This window comes from Apium graveolens, chromosome 5, assembly GCF_009905375.1.
Source record: "Apium graveolens cultivar Ventura chromosome 5, ASM990537v1, whole genome shotgun sequence".
NCBI classification, from domain to species: Eukaryota; Viridiplantae; Streptophyta; class Magnoliopsida; order Apiales; family Apiaceae; genus Apium; species Apium graveolens.
Genome location: NC_133651.1, coordinates 309,473,361 through 309,492,692, shown reverse-complemented (window position 1 = coordinate 309,492,692; position 19,332 = coordinate 309,473,361). Strand labels below are relative to the sequence as shown.

The window sequence follows — 19,332 nt, the reverse complement described above, 5'->3', positions numbered from 1 at the left end:
CTTATAACTGAAAGGCAATATAGTTTCATCAAACTTTTTATGCCAATCTCTGGGAGCTTGTTTCAAGCCATAGATGGACTTGATCAACTTACATACTTTCCTTTCATTGCCTGATGCAACAAATCCATCAGGCTGATCCATATAAATCTCTTCCTCAAGTTCACCATGAAGAAAAGCCGTCTTTACATCCATCTGATGAATGATAAGACCATGGACTGAAGCCAATGCTATAAGCATTCGGATTGTTACCATTCTTGCAACCGGAGAGTATGTATCAAAATAATCAATTCCTTCCTTTTGCTTAAAACCCTTAGCTACCAGTCTAGCTTTGTACTTATCTATTGAGCCGTCAGGGTTCAACTTCCTTTTAAAGACCCATTTGCACCCAATAGTAGAACACCCAGGAGGGAGATCAACCAACTCCCATGTTCCATTGGAAACAATAGAGTCAATTTCACTCTTGATAGCGCCCTTCCAGTGCCTTGACTCAGAAGAATCCATAGCTTGCCGGAAAGTTAAAGGTTCGTTCTCGATATTGTAAGTGATGAAATCACCTCCAAAATCCTTGACTATTTTTGCACGCTTACTCCTCCTTGGTTCCTCTAATTCCTTAGGAATAGAGCTACTACTAGGTTCCGCCCCCACATTTGTCATCTTTTCCACATGATCAGGAATAGAACTTGATGTGTGAGTAGGATCTTCCTCAGAAGTCGTTTCAGGTATTCCAGTCTTCATAGGGTAGACATCCTCAAAGAATGTCGCATCTCGAAATTCAACTATCGTGTTTGCCACTATACCATCTATGTCAGATTTTAACACTAAAAATCTCATAGCTGTAGTGGTTTCAAGATAACCCAAAAAGATACAGTCAACAGTCTTTGGACCTAGTTTCTTTCTCTTGTGTTCAGGAATAAGCACCTTAGCAAGGCACCCCCACACACGAAGATACTTAAGACTAGTCATCCTGCCTTTCCATAACTCCAAGGGTGTTTTATCCATGTGTTTCAGAGGGACTCTATTCAAAATATGGCAAGCCGTATTTAGAGCCTCTCCCCACATGTATTTAGGCAACCCAGAGTTAATAAGCATACTATTAATCATATCTTTAAATGTTCTGTTCTTTCGCTCAGCAACCCCATTAGACTCAGGTGTGTATGGTGGAGTAACTTCATGAACTATACCATTGTTTGCACAAAATTCATTAAAAGCATTACTCGTATACTCACCACCTCTATCAGATCTCAATCTTTTAAGTAACTTACTAGTTTGTTTTTCTACTTCAGTTTTATATATAATGAATTTACTAAGTGCTTCATCCTTATGTCTAAGTAAATAAACATAACAATATCTACTACTATCATCTATAAAAGTAATGAAGTATCTAAACTGGTCCTTGGTCAACACACCACCAAATTCACAAATATCAGTGTGTACTAAATCTAACAAGTCTGAATCCCTAACAACGTTATGAAAAGGTTTCCTTATCTGTTTAGCAGACACACATACTTGACATTTAGAATTCTTTTCTATGGTATATTTTGGAATCAACTCTAAGTTCATCATGTTCTTAAGAGCACCAAAGTTTTAATGACCTAGTCTAGCATGCCATATATTTGAGGATTCAATACAATTAACAGTAGGAATAACATTATTATTCAAACTTCCCAAAACGGGATCCGCATTAATAACAAATAAACCATTTGACAAGTAACCCTTGCCAAAGAATGTACCAGTGTGAATAAGAACTACTTTATTACACTTAAACGAAATTTCAAAACCACTAGAAACTAAACAGCTTCCACTTATTATATTTCTACGCATGTTGGGAACATGATGCACTCTCGTCAGAGATAGAATACGTCCTGAAGGGAACTTCAGATCCACGTTTCCAACTCCATGTACTTGAGCAACACTAGCATTCCCCATCTTCACAGTCAAGCTATGACTCTGTTGATAAGATACAAATAAACTAATATCAGCACAAATATGTACATTAGCTCCAGTATCTATCAACCATTCATTTGACAGATAGGTAGAAAATATCACAGGGTTGTAGGATACATACCGGTCAACGTTGGTTTCAGAAGCCGTAGCCTCACCAACAACCATGTTCACTACAGGCCCACTTGCGGTTCCAAGCACAACATTTGCTTGTGCTACCTCGGTTTTCTTCGCTTTCTTCGTAGGGCAGTCCTTACTCCAGTGCCCAACCTACCCACGAGACCAGCATGGTTTGTTTGCCTTGGGTTTCTTGGCCTTGTCCTTGTCACTCTTAGGTTTATTACTATTAGCTTTCTTAGCAAAAGCCTTCCTCTTTTGTCCTACAGTTGCTATGTTTACCTTCGAGGTACCGTGTTCAGTTGGCATCACATGTCCCTGTTTGGACTTGTGTTGTTCTTGCACCGAGATGTCCAACATAAGGTTGGTCCAGGTGATCTCTCCTTTCTGTCTTTTCAGGGAGAGAGAGAACTCTTCCCAAGACTTAGGGAGCTTTTCAATCACACTCATCACCTTGAACTTCTCCGGGAGATTCATTCCAGACTCCTTCAAAGCATGCACTATCATCTCGAACTCATACACCTGCTCAGTCATGGACTTATTGTCCACCAGCTTGAACTCGAGGAACCTTGCCACGGAATACTTTTCTAGACCTTGTGAGTCAGTATTATGTGTCTGGTCCAGCTTCTCCCATAAGAGTTTTGCAGAGTAGGCATCAGAAGAATAGACATCAAACAAAGTGTTTGTTAGTGCCGCCAGAATGGCCGCCCTAGCCACTCCATCCTTCTCAGCCCACTTCGCAAAAGCCTTAACTGTGTCAGCCTTCTCTTGATCCACTACTGGTTTCTCATATTCCACAACCGGCCACAGACCCTTTATAGTCAACCACAGCTTCATCCTTTTCTGCCAGCGAGAAAAGCCAATGCCACCGTTGAATTTCTCCGGTAAACCGGTTAGTTCAACAGCTTGTGGGAAACTATAGGTGGTCCAATCAATGGCCCCATCAGTTACACCCGAACTGCTACCACCACCAACGATAACCTCACTTTCGTTAACCATTATGCTAAATTCTAAATAACCAATAATCTCTTCAAGAATGTTGAAAAAACTCACTAACAAGTAAAGCAACATAGAGGCAAGTGTATAAAGAATTTAACAAGTTTAGGCCAAGACCACAGTTAACAAAACAAAACATGCAGGTAAACAAAATCAGTAACTGAAATAACGTAGAGAGAAAGAAAGATGTACCCGAAACCATAGCTTTCAACAGTGACTGAAATAAAGGTTTACAGATACAAAACGCCAAGAAAATGATTACAGCTGAATCACCAGGCCTTGCTCGAAGTCCTGGCTGCTCTTGAAGAGATTATTGCCCCCTACCTGCTGCGTTTGGGATGTGCGCAATATCTCCACCAGGATAAAACAGCTCGGAGTTTATGTTAACAGCAGCAACAAAACCTCCACTTCGACCAGCACCTCAGTCGCCGGAAAATATCAGCACTTCAGGACTTATGGGAGAGAAATGCAGAGAGGTTGAAGAGAAGAGATGAGAATGTAGTGTGTAGTATTCATTCAGTTTAGCCTCTATTTATAGGAGAGGAAAAATGAAACTGTCCACACACTTAATGTCTGAATTAAACTGCTCCATTAATAAAAAAATCAAAACTGATCAGATTTTGAATTCATAAATGAAAAAATCAAAACTGAACAGCTTTTGAATTTAAATTATTTGTAACAGCTCACCCACATTATTATCAGAACTTAAGTTAAGTTCTGATTCGACTCATCAGTACTTAAGTTATGATTCTGATATCAGAACTTGTTAAGTTCTGATTTTATTCATCAGTTCTTAAGTTCTGATTCTTATATCAGAACTTGTTACAGATCATATTATTTGCAGGTTCAATATATTTAGACTACTTAGCCTATTTCAGAACCCAGCCCAATAATCTAATCACCGATAAATAAATTCGAATTAAAATAATTCTCAAATAAATAAAATCCTCGCCCAGGTCGCCTCGCGTACGCGAGACGCCGAGACATTCGCCCAAATCGCCCTTCGACCCGGTGCGGGGCGCGCGTGTGTGTGTGCGCGCGCGAAGCACACAACAACACAATGGACCATCACACACCTTAGTAGTTGTATACTACTCATGTGGGTAATACCATATAAAGCACACAACCCCCTTTATTTATTTCAATGTGGGACAAACATTCTCAAATTTTCCAAGCTTTTCAAACTACTTTCATCTCTCATTTCATATGGATTTCATTAAGAAAATTCTTAAAATCATACATGAAAATTTAAGTTCAAATATCATTGAACAATTTCCAATCATTAGATTTTAGGATTAACATCAAGAACATAATTAAATTAAGCTCTAAAATCCTAATTTTCTAACACTAACATCATATTCGGCTCAAGATTAGCAATATCGGCTGCAGCATGGTCATTCATTACAACACTAACCTACAGTTCAGCCTATGCATCAGCCTGCAGACGAGGAAGCGTAGCAGCGTGCTGACCAGGCAGTTCAGCAGCCTCATAATCAGGTACATACACCTGATTGAATCAATATCACCCTTATTACATTTAAGTTCTTGTATTTTTTCATTGATCATGTTTTAACATCATCATGTACGTTAGATGTTATAATTAGGATAAGGAAAATGTATATTCTGACTCTAATAAAACAATCCAAACGGATGGTAAAAATTATGGTCAAATGAATCAATAAATTGTTAGATGAACTTTATAAAGTCAATATAAAGCTGTGTATTCATATCGATGAGAGTTGTGGAAAGCTTTGTATTCCGTAAATTTTTCTTGGTCGAGGTAAATATAATTTGTCAATTAGTTTTCTTGCTTTTAATGCCCTCCCTTGATAGAAAACTAATGTTTTCCTTATCCCAACTAGCCTCATTTTCCTGCACACAGTTCTATCTTTTCTGGTAACATTCCAATAGCCTGAAATCGTAGCCCGCTTTGTACGACTTCCTTTAGCATACTTTCGGTCTCTAAGACTGTAAAAATGCCATTCCTTGCCTCAAACACATGCTGACTCTATAGTATCAACACAAAACAAGTTTAGTTAGTAAATTTGTATCTATCGCATATGCAGAACAACATCAAGCATCGGATGTAACAGTAAAACGCCTGTTGGATAACTCTGAATGTGTTGTTGATGTGTTACGTAATGTATGTCCTAATGACAAATTGCTCTATTTATTAGGCTAAATTATGCTAACTAAGTATTATGTGAAATTGTAAATATAAACAAATATCACGGGTTTCACTTTAATTGTATTATACCTGCATTCTACCTGCATTCTCGTATGCAAGGTAATTTATTTGCATGTTTCACTTAAACTTATCTGGATTTTTTATGCATCATTGCTCAATTAACGTCTGTGAGATCCAAGTACTGTAAGTTGGAAATCTGTAATATGCTTAAAATCTACAAACATTTCAGTGTATCTGTTAAAATATCAGCAACTTAAAATTTGTAATCTTTGTTGTGGCTTCAATTTTATAGGAGTTTTTGTATTTGTTGATATGTTGGAGTTATTTAAAATTTCAATTAGAAAATCAGAATATATAAATATATATATAGAGAAATATTATCTGCGGCTTAGATACCTCGTATCCTATTTCTTTTTCAAGAGGGATTTAGCCTACTTTCATTGTTTAACATCACTCCAGACTAGCAATACCCTAATACGTGGTTTCTCTCATACACGAGATTAGTACTTGTTTTTGTTGAAAAACAAGTCAAATGTCATTAAGTTTATTTATTTATGCATCTTTTAACGCGATATAAAGCACCAGCGTAGCAGGAAGAACAGCAACCAACACAGGATCATATGAATTTGCGTCCTCGAAAGCGGAATCCCCCAGGTTGTGGCACTACTGGCTGTAAACAATTTGAGGCCTATAAGAGACGTCCCAAGTGAGTAATTTTAACGTATATTTACACTTGCTATATATGTGATTGTCGTCTTATTATAAATTTGTTAATTGACCCTGTTTTGTGCAGGAAGAACGGATGAATTAATGCTTCTACTACTGCGTCCGATACTTTGCAAAGTTGGTCTACATGAAGATGTTGCTTTATTACTCATTGCTACTAGTTGTATAGTATTATTTTGTGGACTAAAATATTGGATTTGGATTTTAAGGCCTGATTTAAAATCTTGGATATTGAATTTTAAGGCCTGATTTTGTATTTTAAAGCTTGATTATTTTTTATTTTAAAGCTTTGATTGATGGTAGATATTTGATTTTGGATTTAAGGATATGTTTTTTGAAGTTTGATTCAGGTTGTTGCCTCTGTACAGTGCACTCAGCAAAAGAAGAAACAAAAAAAAAATATAAACAATGTATGCATTTTTTCAATGCGGATAGACAGGATGTATAGACAGGATGTACGCATTTTAACAATGCGTATATGGGTAAACGTATTAAAACAATGCATATTTACCTCTTTATTCCGCACAACTGTAGTGCGTATTGTGGTATACGCACTTACCACATGCGTATACAGTTATTCTATGGTTCAACCCCGTTGGTTACTAGTAGCTACCCCCTGCATCAAACAACTAATAACAACTTACATCAAGCATCTAATAAATATTTTGCTGCTAATAAACATTTTGCAGCTAATAAATATTTTTTTAAATGTTAAATTCCGAATAAATATGTAGAATTAAGACTAAGACAAATTATAATTCCTCATAAATATGCAGAATTAAAATTAACTCAAACCAAACATAGGCCTTTCCAAGTCTCTAGCTATTATAAACCTTCAATTAATTTCCTACCCAAACCAAACATTGATCTTACCAAGTCTCTAGCTATTACAAACCTTCGATTGATTTCCTACAAGCACTAGTCAAATACAGTAATTAAAATTTATGACAATGATTAATCATATTGCAATCACAATTCACATTAAAAATACTATGCTAGTGAAATATATTCTCCAAATTCAATACTTCAAGATTCTACAGAAATAATGATTTCTAAGACTTGAAATTCATTCCAATTTTGAGAAGTGGACTTCCATTTCCATGTAAACCTGCTATGAGAGGATGCATTTTAAATTCAATAATTTAGTAAGGACTAGTATTGAACAAAAAAATAATTTACTAAACTAAGTAATCAAATATAGATTATACCGATCAAAATACTTTATGGAGCACTAGAAGTAGTTCCTTTGCCTTTCCCTTGATAATCCATCTCATTTTTATATCTTGTAAATTTCCTCCTTCCCGGTTTCTTAGGAATATCTTCTTCGGCAACCACTATAGGAAACTCACCCAATAAAGGCCACTCTTTTTTGTCCGCTATAGGTTGAAATTTACCCAAATACACCATTTTAGCATTTTCTAGATTGTAACATTCACTCATAAATCTTGTGTGTTGCAAGCCAGCACTAGAACAAAAAGCAAGTATGTTGGAACATGGTATCTGATATGTTTGCCACTTGTTACAACTGCATGTGTGATCTTGTAGGCGAACAACATGCTTATTTCCTCCTTTCAAACCATGCTTCCTTGTAATTACCTCAAATACCAAGTATTGTAGTCAATTCTTGTGACATGATGTCCAGTTGTACGATCTTTCCATTTCTGCATCATATTATTGGCATATTTGGTGAGCTCCTCACCCCCAAGTGTTTGTTTTTCTATCTCTATGTGACGTTGATCAAAGTAGCTAACTACTTTATAATACAAGTCTTTAAAACGTGCAGAAATTGGAAGTTTTCTTGCTCCTTTAATTGCATTATTCCAGCTTTCGGCCACATTTGTAGTCATGATTCCGAATCTTTTCCCTTCATCACAAGCTAATGATAAGTGTTTGGGGTGCATTTCACTAAACCACTCATCAGCCCTAGGCTCAATTGCTAGCAATGCCTGGCATTGCACAATTAACTTCTCATGTGTCAACTGACTACACATTTCAACTACCCTTTTCTTCAGACCTTCTTTCTTGAACTGCTTTGCGAAATTAGCAGCTAGGTGCCTGATGCAGAATCTGTGATATCCATATGGCTTGCAACATCCAAGGTTAGGATACTTCATTGCAGACATAATTCCAGCATATCTGTCTGAAATAACACAAACACCCATTCGTCCGAGGACCACCGTCTTCCTCACTCTCTCCATGAACCAAGTCCAGCTAGATACATTTTTCCCTTCAACAACAGCAAATGTTACTGGAAGAATGTGATGGAAACCATCAATGGTTGTAACAGTAAGTAATACTCCACGGTACTTTCCATACAGATGAGTACCATCTATTTTTAAGTACTGGAATGCAATGTACAAAGGCGTCAATACAAGGCTTGAATGTCCAAAATAAGCGCATGAATCTCACCACATGTCATTATGTCCATGCATAAAAATGAGATTAAAGGACCAAATTAATGACATTAACTATTTTAATTCTCTTAAATTTTAAAATGAGAATAAGGTTTTTATAAATATTTAATAGAACTGATAATTGGTATGACAATTTAGGTTTTAGGATCTCGGCCCTAAACCCTAGGAACCAATTAGAAATATGGTTTTTAAAATTTTTTAAAAGTTAAAGGGTTCAATGTTTGTTTTTGGGTTTTGGAAATATTTGAAAAATTGAACAATGGTACGAAAATTAAGGGTTTAGGGCCGTTAGACCCTAAACCAAGGCCCTAAACTCTAGGAACCAATTAGAAATATTGTTTTAAAATTTTAAAAAGTTAAAAGGTTCAATGTTCCTTTTTGGGTTTTAGAAATATTTGAAAAATCGAACATTGGTATGAAAATTTGCCCTTAACCCTAGAGCCTAAACCCTAATTAAGTCTAGGGTTTAGGGCTGTTAGGCCCTAAACCCTAGGAACCAATTAGAAATATTTTTTTAAAATTTTTGAAAATTTAAAGGGTTCAATGTTCCTTTTTGAGTTTTAGAAATATTTGAAAAATCGATCATTGGTTTCAATTAAAAAATATTATTAGAGAATTATACCTCTAGTATCGGCTCCTATACTTCATGCCTCTTGAAGTACCTATGGACATGGGTGCCTTGATTTTGTTGTTGAATAACATTCATCAAGAAATGGAGATCCATGTATGATTGCTCCCACGAACCATAGATTTTCTGACTTGTAATTCTTTTTCCATTTCTTACCTTTTTGCTTGATGGTTTATACCCAATTTCTTTAACAATTGCAGTTATCAATACATTCTCTGAGACAGTAGGATCCACCGTAACTAGGTCCATAATCATCTCTGCAATGTATGAAGAGCTCAAATTTAAGTGATCTTGTGATATGGCCCGATTCACGCAAGTATAAGGACCCTTAATGTCCATAATCTCAAAATGATCATGTAACTTTCTTTTTCTACCCCTCAAACTCCACTTACAACCCTCAGAATTCTGTTTGCATACCACTTCCCAAGTTATAGAATCACATTTAACCACCTTTATCTCCAAATAGTTTACAATGTAAACCTTCTTCACCAAATTCATGAACTTGTCTTTCGATTCAAATGTCATCCCCTTTGTAAGTTCTATCAGATTCTTAACTTCGCCAATTTTCAGCATGTCATGTTCTTGATTTGAAACAACCATAGATGCTGCATTAAATGATCTATAGTAAAGGATATCACCATTTCTTAGCTCGTTGCTTTCCCTTGAATTTCCTTCACTTCCAACACTACTCCCAACCAAATTCCTAGTAGAACTACCACTAGAAACACTACCCCCTTGCACACTACCCTAATACACACTTTTTGAACTATGAGTGCTTGAACTAAGTTCACAATCTTCCCTAATCTTTGAGCATTGAACAGATTCATTGGCAATTTGAAACGAGCCAATAGAAATTTTTTCAACATAAAACTCTACTCGCACTTGACTACCCGAACTATCTAAAGATTCAAACATGTACTTCAAATCATCATCATCAACAAGTAAAACAACTCCATAATTGTTTGTCATAGGATTCCTGAACCTACGCGATACCCTTAATCTAAACATATTCGGATCTGTGTTGAGTTTTTTGTAAACAACATTCACAAGCTCTTCATATTTCAAATCAAATTCAATTTCACAAAGGCAACAACATCTCCATCATATGTACTACCAATTATGCTATCATGAATAATATTACCATTACAATATAACCATCCCCATACATAATTAACATTCGAAGAAGCCATTTCGAATTAAAACCTAAATAATCTGTGCTACAAAATAAGCTAAATAGAATTACCTTATAAAGAGGAACTCAATGACAAGGTTCATAATGAGTTTGATTTGTGGTATAATTTGATATGCGATTTAGAAATAGAGTAGATGAGCATATGAGGAGCAACAGCAGCAGATAGAAACATGGTGTCTGTTGTTGGGTGTCTACTGTCCGGGGTAAAGAAGCAAATTAAGATTTGATGGTGTACAAAAAATACGTATTTTAATAATGTGTGTATTGTTCAGTATACGCAGTGCCATTATGCGAATTATTTATAATTAAAAAGTAAATCAAAAGGGTACACACAATAATTTCGTGGTCGTCCCCTAAACGCGGTGTTGTAATGCGTATAGGCTAAACGCAATTAAGGAATGCGTATTCGTTTCTGAATTAAACTTGTCATAATGCGTATTCCTTCTTATTATTTCTTTTTTTAAAATCAAAGCAAGTACACACATTAAACACATGCGTATAGCACGTACGTAACAACTAAATGCGTATTCTTTTTTGTTATTTCTTTTTTAATATCAAAGCTTGTACACACAGCAAACACATGTGTATAGAAAGTACGCAAACATAAAATGTGTATTTGTATCGTCTTTGGCCCCTGACATTCTTAATGCTGAGCTAAGCTACACGCAAGACATTGTTGCGTATTCAGAACACACATGACCTACACGCGCATGCACTGGGCATTTTGGGCGCTGAAAATAGAGTAATTTGCTTTTTCACCCAATTTAATGGTTGTGCTGTGAATCATATATTCATATTTATATTCATATGAATATGATGTTTAATCTGATTTACATCTCAAATCTCAAAAGTATTTTGTGTTTCTTTTTTATTCGGTCGTGTATATGGTCTCTAATAGTCTAATTTATCTTGCCTGTTTAAAAAAATCAATTTACAACTTAATTTTTATGTGCAAAAACAAAATATTTTAAATATTTCAGTTTCACAAACTGAACCGAATAAAGCGTAATAATTCGGTTCTGTTTTCGATTCGGTTTTATACATAAATTCGGTTCAGTTTGTTTATAAAAAAAATTAGCAATTCGGTTTTCGATTAATTCGGTTCGGTTCGGTTTTTTACCGAATCGGTCGACCGAATTCTTAGCCCTACTTGTACACATCTTGATCTTAAGTAAAACCCCAAGTCAAAAGGGCCCTAAATCTTGTTGGGTTAAAGTAACCCAAGACGGCCCTGACACACTTGATGGGCTTTGCAAATTTCTCTTATAATCTTCCACCAAAGAAAAATTAACTCGGCCTTATTTCACTTACTGATCATTCAGCCAAGAACAAAACTAAGAAGCTCAAAACGGTTTGCCAGTAGAGGATGTGCATTAAAACACACACACACACATATGTTGTCATCATATGCAGAATTTCAAACCAGCTTTCGCAGATGCAGCCACGTATACATGTTGCCAAATTTAGAGCGTTTGTTCTGCATGTCGGCATATTTTGCCAAATGCCAAAAAAAACCTCCTACTCACATTCATCTCGCTTAGCATTTTGGGTTTTAATCTTTTTATTTTCAGGAAAACAGCAAGAGTTTTAAGGGGAAAAATGGCTTCTCCAGGGGTTTTAAAACTTCGAAAGGACCTGCATGATGCTGGAACTAAGCTCACGGACTTAGCTTCATCTGCTACTACTCCTGTGCAAGAGCTCCTCAATGTTTTAGATGTAAAATCATACCCTTTTTAACACGCACACACCACTGCAAGAAAATCGCACATTTCTGACTAACAGGAATTGGTCGGAAAAGATAGCTTATAGTATATTATGTTTAGGGACCCAAAAATTAGTATATGTGTTGGATTGTTTAAGGACTGACTTTTATGTGTTTCTGATTCTTTACTAGTGCTGAATTTGGATTTGTTTTTGTTTAAAAAAAATTGGGCTTATGCTTTGTTATGAAAAAAATGAGTAATTTTTATGTAGTCATTGCTTATTATTCTCTGATTTCAGTAAATTTAAGTGATTTCGAGTGAAATAATTTTTGAGATAATTTTGTTATTTCTTATGTGAGTTGGTCATTTCGATTATTTTCAAAAATTTAGGTCCCAATTATTGATACATTTATTCATTAGTCCTTGACCCCTAATTATGTCCCGAATCTATACATCACACCCGAATCTTTACATCACATGTACGACTTGTGTTAGACGTAGTTGCTATTTTCTAGCTGAATCTGAAATTACTAGCTTGTTGCAAGTTGCGTCACTTTAATTTGTCGCAATCTTGTATAACACCAACCTAATTCCAAAATACCCGAGATGACAAAATCTCGTGGACATTATGTTAGGTAGATGTCACTTTAATTTGTCGCAATCTTGTTAGAGCAAGTCGGTCATGAGATAGTATAGGGGGATTCTTCCAAATGGCCGAAATGACAAAATCTCTTTGACATAATGCTTAGTAGATATATTTTGTTGATTTCCGGTTTGAATGAAAAAACTTCTAATATTTAATTCAGTTCCAACTTGCATATAGTTTTCGCTCGAGGCAAGTTATTTATTTACCTTGTATTTTCAGTTCTTTATATAGTCCTTAAAATTGTCTTCATGTTTGGTTTGAATAATATCATTTTATATATTCATCTTCCAGCAAGTAGATGGGCTTTTGTCTAAGGTTGAGCAGGGACCATTTGGATTTATGGAACTTGAACTTTATATCTTGATGAAGGCACTAATATCTGATCAGTTGATGAAGCATTCTAATACTGACGTGAAAGTTTCGGTTGCATCTTGTATGAGTGAGATTACCAGAATCTGTGCCCCAGAGGCGCCTTACGATAATGTGGAGATGAAGGTTACCTATATATCAAAAATTTACTATTCTTACAATCCAAACTACAAGTTGATCCATTAATGAATCTTATACGATTGTCTGATTTACATGTAAATGACGTGCAGGAGATTTTTCAGCTGAAATTAATGGCACTTGGAAAGTTGTCTAGCGAAGATCCCCGCAGTTATTCCAAGGCCCTTCATATTCTTGACAATATGACAAAAGTCAAGGCATGCTTGTTAATGCTGGATCTCAAGTTTGATGATTTGATTAGTGACATGTTCAAGCTATTTCTGAGTACCATTAGGTATCGCTAGTATTTTTAACTTCTAAGCAAGGATTATTGTAGAATTACAGTGCTTAATTTTAAAACTTGCTTCAAGTATGCTATATAGCCTCAGCACTTGTACAAATTTGAACCTGATCATTAGTTGCCATACTTGCAGCATTTACATGATTATGTCAATAATCCGTTTCTGTTTTTCTGTTCTGACTTTTGCTCCCATGTAAATCTGGGATCCGTTTATTGTTTGCTACCACTAATTTGAGAAAAAATTGTTAATTTTACTACTAAATGGATATGTAAAAGTGTGTTCCATGTTAGATGTAAATCTACTTCTCATAGGAAATCATGAATTTGGTATTGTCTTGATTACTCAGAAGCAGCAGCCACTCCAGTGATGTATTCGAACAAATGGAGTCTATAATGACCAATACCATAAGAGAAAGTAATGTAATTTCAGAGGACCTTCTGGAAATCCTCCTTAAGAGCGTCAACATGAGAGAAGAGGTATCAGGTTCATATGTACATTTGTTTGAAGATGTTTTTTTGTTTTATTTTTACATATTTAACGTCATTTTGTATAACGCGTTTGTTTTAGGAGGTTTGGTCCCGTCCATGGATGTTGGCAGAAATAGTTTTGAGGAATTGCACTCCTGAACTACAACACTTGATCCCAAAATTTCTCAGATCCAGGGAGCTGAATTATGATGATTATTGCATAACAGTTGCCACTATGTACCTTAAGTTCACTGAAGATGAAAATGAGGTTTGTGTCTCCTCTTCTACCTTTACATTTCTATATGGAATTAAACTTTATCTTACTCAATACGGTTCATATTAGAATGTGGATATACTAACCATTTCCGCGGCCTTCAGATTTTTATTTTAGTTCTTTTCTTTATATAGAACAATGTAAGATATGACTCCTTTTCAGATACTGCTATATTTTCAAAATTACATTTCCTTTTACGAAGTACAAGATCGTTAAAATTTAATTGGTTTTAAATTATTTGTATCCTCCCATAGGCCTCTCAACTAATGTAGTTCGATTGGCAAAGCAGGCAAAATTAAGAAACATATGTTATTACATTTTTTAGAAACTTTATTGTATTAAAAAAACAGAGAAAAAATTTGTTGTTGGGATTTAACCAAGTTGTACTTACCAAATTGTAGTAAGTTTTATTTTTCTATTAATTATTGTAATCATGCACGATAAAATAAAGTTAAGAGATTTAAAATAAAATAGCTATAGAGGTGTTCGAGAAAGTCTGTGATCAAGGAAGTAGCTCTATGAACGAATGAATCGGTTCGACTTGGAAAATGGGAGAATTTGTCTCTTTTCCTTGTCAGAACAAACTTATAAATCCTTTTTATAGGATTAAGTTTTCTTTATATTCTCACTGAATTCTCTCTCGTTTGCCCACATGTAGGTATAAGAAGTAAGGATACGGATGCGGGAGTGCAAGTGCGTATTGTGAGAACACAGAAATTTGACATATATAATAATATAGGAATTCGGGTGCGGGGGACTAGACTCGTATAATTAGAAAAAATCCCTTATATTAATTTCTTGTTACACATATTAAAACTTAAAATTATATGAAAATTGAATTAAATGCATACTTTGTTCATCTAAAACACGAAAGTACAAGTAAAATCTTTTCATTTTTGGAAAGTGATATGAGCACTGATACTTTTGTATTTGCTAATCGAAATTGATACTTAACTTCATGAGAGTTAGTTGACATAAATTTTGACTACAATTTTTGATAATAAAATTTGAAATTAAGATTGTCAAAGAATTCCCATGTCAAATACGGGGATACGCATGTGTCCGAGTATCCGACATGGAGACTCGGTGGGTGACCCAACTGTCCCTGTTTCCAAGCTACCTGTTATTGTTAGCGTCAATGTATTTGTATTTTGTAACATTAAAAATCTTAGTCTCATAGTTTGGCTTTCGCAGTTAAATAACATTTAAAGTTTTTCAATGGTGTGCAGGATTCGGAAATGGAAATTGAAAGCCATGGTTCGTGCTCAGGCGCTGAGTAAGATGTTAGCTGTGCATTATAGCTTGAGTATCGCTACAAGTTTTAGTGCCCTTATTTAGAAAAATCTCAATTGTTCAAGGGCCGAAAGGTTCAGAACTGAAGAAACCTTTTGTGATCGACATATAAAGTGTTTGGTGCCTGAGATTCCTATTCAGGAAGGTACTTCTTAAATTATGTGGTTTTAATGTTTTCAGAATGTTCGACAGTAATACATGTAACCAGATGATTGTTTTTATCTTGTACTTAAAAATGTTATCATTGCTGAGATGTGGGTAGCATGGGTGCATTACATTCTGTTTCGACTTTTGATTGGCAAGATGAACTTTTGATCCAAGTTCTGAAAGTAACTGGTGCATTATGCATATTTAAGCTTAATTATCTGCTGTTTCTGAAATATTAGTTTCCCTTTCGTTACAAATAAATCGAAATTGACATGTTTAATTCTTGAATCCAGTTTTTAAATATCATATGTTGTGCACAGTATGATATTTCTTCACTTCATCTTGTTCAATCTCAGAAGAGTACTCAAAGTGTTTTCGAATATAGTGACTGGTTAGTAAATCCTGTATTTACAGGTTATAAGTTTGATGTCTGCAAAAACTAAAAGATGTACATTACCAAGATGCTTCTTAATCAACTTGATCAATCCTTGATCCGAGCAAAAAAGTTTTCCTGCAAATGATCCGAGCAATTTTGTTTTAAGGGTCTTTCGAGTGTGTGCCCCATGGTCACTCTAACGACCATTTTTCAATGAGTTAGTGGATATTAAATGGCGGAGATGAGTTAGTGGATATTTACTAGCGGAGGGGATGCGTTTTTAGAAATGTTATGGTTATCCGAAAATTAATTTAAAATCGGTGATCGATGAATTTGATAGAGTAGATGATCAAATTTTTACACGTGAATTGTCAGATCTACCCCCATTTCAAATTTTAAGTTCGGTTCTTAGGTTGGAGTCTACAAATGTGCGAGTTGGTATAAAAAAATCTCAAATAAAATGATGCACTGGATAGTGAAAGAATATTGGTATAAACCAGAAGCAAAAGAGAACAAATCATAAGCTGACAAATGACACTTTATAATACAAAAGATTTCATCAAGGGTATCAATGTTGTTCAGGATCCCTTTTTTTGATTTCATTACATGACAAACTATAATATATGCAACTAGTTTAGTTCAGGAAAAGACCATTTCTGTATTTTCATATTTGCTTCTAGATATTCTGATTTAATCACTGTTAATATAAGATCAGTTGTAGGAAAGAGACATTTATATGCAGAGTTTGTATAAAGGGAGATGTTCCGTAACAAACGTTTGTTCCAGCATACTGCTGTATTGCGAAAAAAAATTACGGTCCGTGTAAATGATACGTCCTGCACACTAAAAATTCTACTTTATACGTATATGATATGCTGCAACAAATGCTTACACTTCAAATAAGTAATTAAATATATTTGCCTTGTTACATGTTAACAAGATTGAGACAAAAGGGAATAAATGCTGGTTTAGCTTTCATCTGTTATTATTGTAACCATCAACTCTCAATTTTTATTCTTATTCAGTTCTTGATCATAATAAATACATACAATTCCCTTCCTCTCTTCTATAATCTCTATACAACAAAAAAAGATTGGGAAACACAAATATAGCCTAATGAGCTCCACATATTCTGTTGCAGCTAAGGCTTACTTGAGAGATCAGAGCAATGGAAATGCTGTCATGTTTCAGAAATCAAGAGCATGTGGTATAAGAGCTGAGGCAACAGTGGCTGCTCCAAACAGAAAAATCGCGACAAAGTTCACAGAATTATCGGTACAAAGCATTCCTCATAGTAATCTACATATAACCGAGATTGTGAAGAGGCAAACAAATAGGTCATTTGCATATCAGTCTTGTCGAAAGCCACAGTTTGATCCAGCATTCTTGGATGAAGCCTATGAGCAGTGCAAGAATTTGTGTTCCGAATATGCAAAGACTTTCTATTTAGGTACAATTGAATGTCGATTGATTAAAAATTCCGTATTGGTAAAAAAAGTTCAGATGGCTAATTTTGAATTTGTTATCGTATAGGAACTTTGTTAATGACAAAGGAAAGACAGAAAGCTATCTGGGCAATTTATGGTAAGTTATCGTTAATTATTAGCAACTTTTGAGACTTTTTGAAAGTAGAAAATCGCGTGTGTAATCAATTAGCAAAGAAAAACGATCATTTAACCGTTATTTACCCAGAGATAACGATGCATTTTAAATAATACTAAGAAATTGTTTGTTTCTTTTTCTCTGTGTTGAAGTGTGGTGCAGGAGGACAGATGAGCTGGTAGATGGTCCAAATGCAGCATATATGAGCTCATCCGTTCTCGATAGATGGGAGGAAAGACTATACGACATCTTCAATGGACGTCCCTTTGACATGCTCGATGCTGCACTGGCTGATACAGTTCAGAATTTTCCCCTTGACATAAAGGTCATTTTCTTTCCAGTGTTTCTTTATCTGAATTCGATATTTCAGAATTATGAATACAATTAGTAAACTTGTCGTTCCTATTTCCAGCCTTTTGGAGACATGATAGAAGGCATGAGGATGGACACAAGAAAAACCAGATACAAGAATTTTCAAGAAATCTACCTTTATTGCTACTATGTGGCTGGAACAGTTGGTCTAATGAGTGTTCCGGTTATGGGCATTCCACCTGAATCTGCAGTTCCCGCGCAGAGTATATATGATGCAGCCTTGTATTTAGGCATTGGCAATCAGCTCACAAACATTCTTAGAGATGTTGGTGAAGAGTAAGTCCACGTCTCCACCAAAGTCTGAGTCTCTCGTTTTACTGAATCACAACTTTTATACTCTTCCCTCGCTGTATTTTTGTGATAAGCATACATGTCTGTGATTGTGATTGTGATTGTGATTGTGATTGGTAATTTGTGTGGGCTTTCAGTACACTGCGGGGGAGAATTTATCTTCCACAAGATGAGCTCGAGCAATTTGGAATAACTGAAGAAGATGTTTTCTCGAGAAAAGTGACTGACAAATGGAGAGAATTCATGAAACTGCAGATCACAAGGGCCAGATTTTATTTCAACCAGGCTGAGGATGGAGCATCTCAGCTCGACAAAGATAGTCGTTGGCCGGTAATTTTACATGTTCCACAAGCATACCATACCATTTGATAATACATGTAAGACTCATCTTTGAAATGATTGTGCAGGTTTGGTCATCTCTAATGTTGTACAGGGAGATACTTGATGCAATCGAGGATAACGATTACGATAATTTGACAAAGAGAGCTTATGTTGGGAGGACTAAGAAGTTGTTAATGTTGCCACTTGCATACACCAGATCACTGTCAATGTCGAACTTTGCTGTACTCTGATTACGAAAACAACTAAATCAAGTTAATAACTAAATTAACTTTCATTATGCAGCGTCAATCAACTAGAAAGAAAATTTGAGAAAAATAAAGAATGGTGTTCTTCGGTTTTTGTTGAATTAGGTATCCTCCAATATCTTAAATTATTTCTGCAAAATATATAAACCAATAAATTACTTCCCAAAATAAGGAACAAAACTGTAAATTTTGGAAGACAATAGGTAAAAATAGAAGCTATATTAAAACGAAAGTCATGCAAAATCATGTATGATAGAGATAGTATAAGAAACATGAAACTGCATTATTAAATCAAAAATAGAATAAGCATGAATACGTTCCTCACATTTAGCTTTTTATTATTAAAATACAAAATAACAAATTTTCTAGTTTACGTTCCTCGTATATATTCATGTTCCACGCATCAATGTTCCAATGTTCATTACAAAATATATTAAAACTAATATAAATATCGGATTTCAATCAATACTATATTATAATAACCAGAATGAGGTATAATTTGGTTCAACGGTTATTCCCTAATTTTGATTATTATAAAAATAAATAAATAGTGTTATATATCCAATAAACTACTATATTGTTAA

General features: G+C 35.1%; 2 protein-coding genes and 1 long non-coding RNA gene across 4 annotated transcripts; all 3 read left to right on the top strand.

Moving 5' to 3' along the window:
* Positions 1–4,406: 4,406 nt before the first annotated feature.
* LOC141662097 (uncharacterized) lies at positions 4,407–6,235 on the top strand. 2 transcript variants are annotated; one of them, XR_012550245.1, is made up of 3 exons: positions 4,407–4,551; positions 5,828–5,948; positions 6,036–6,235. It is a non-coding gene; the product is annotated as an uncharacterized LOC141662097 (long non-coding RNA). The 2 variants fall into 2 exon arrangements; XR_012550244.1 differs by having other exon boundaries at positions 5,822–5,948.
* A 5,327-nt stretch (positions 6,236–11,562) lies between these two features.
* On the top strand, positions 11,563–15,670 carry LOC141662096 (sister chromatid cohesion protein PDS5 homolog C-like). Its single transcript, XM_074469144.1, has 6 exons — positions 11,563–11,918; positions 12,843–13,046; positions 13,151–13,332; positions 13,686–13,815; positions 13,907–14,074; positions 15,310–15,670. The coding sequence occupies exons 1-6, from the start codon at positions 11,802–11,804 to the stop codon at positions 15,358–15,360; spliced, it is 852 nt and encodes a 283-aa protein (XP_074325245.1). The 5' UTR covers positions 11,563–11,801; the 3' UTR covers positions 15,361–15,670.
* Positions 15,671–16,987: 1,317 nt separating this feature from the next.
* LOC141662095 (phytoene synthase 2, chloroplastic-like) lies at positions 16,988–18,849 on the top strand. The gene is made up of 6 exons (XM_074469143.1): positions 16,988–17,346; positions 17,430–17,480; positions 17,651–17,823; positions 17,911–18,146; positions 18,299–18,491; positions 18,569–18,849. The coding sequence occupies exons 1-6, from the start codon at positions 17,013–17,015 to the stop codon at positions 18,731–18,733; spliced, it is 1,152 nt and encodes a 383-aa protein (XP_074325244.1). The 5' UTR covers positions 16,988–17,012; the 3' UTR covers positions 18,734–18,849.
* Positions 18,850–19,332: the final 483 nt, after the last annotated feature.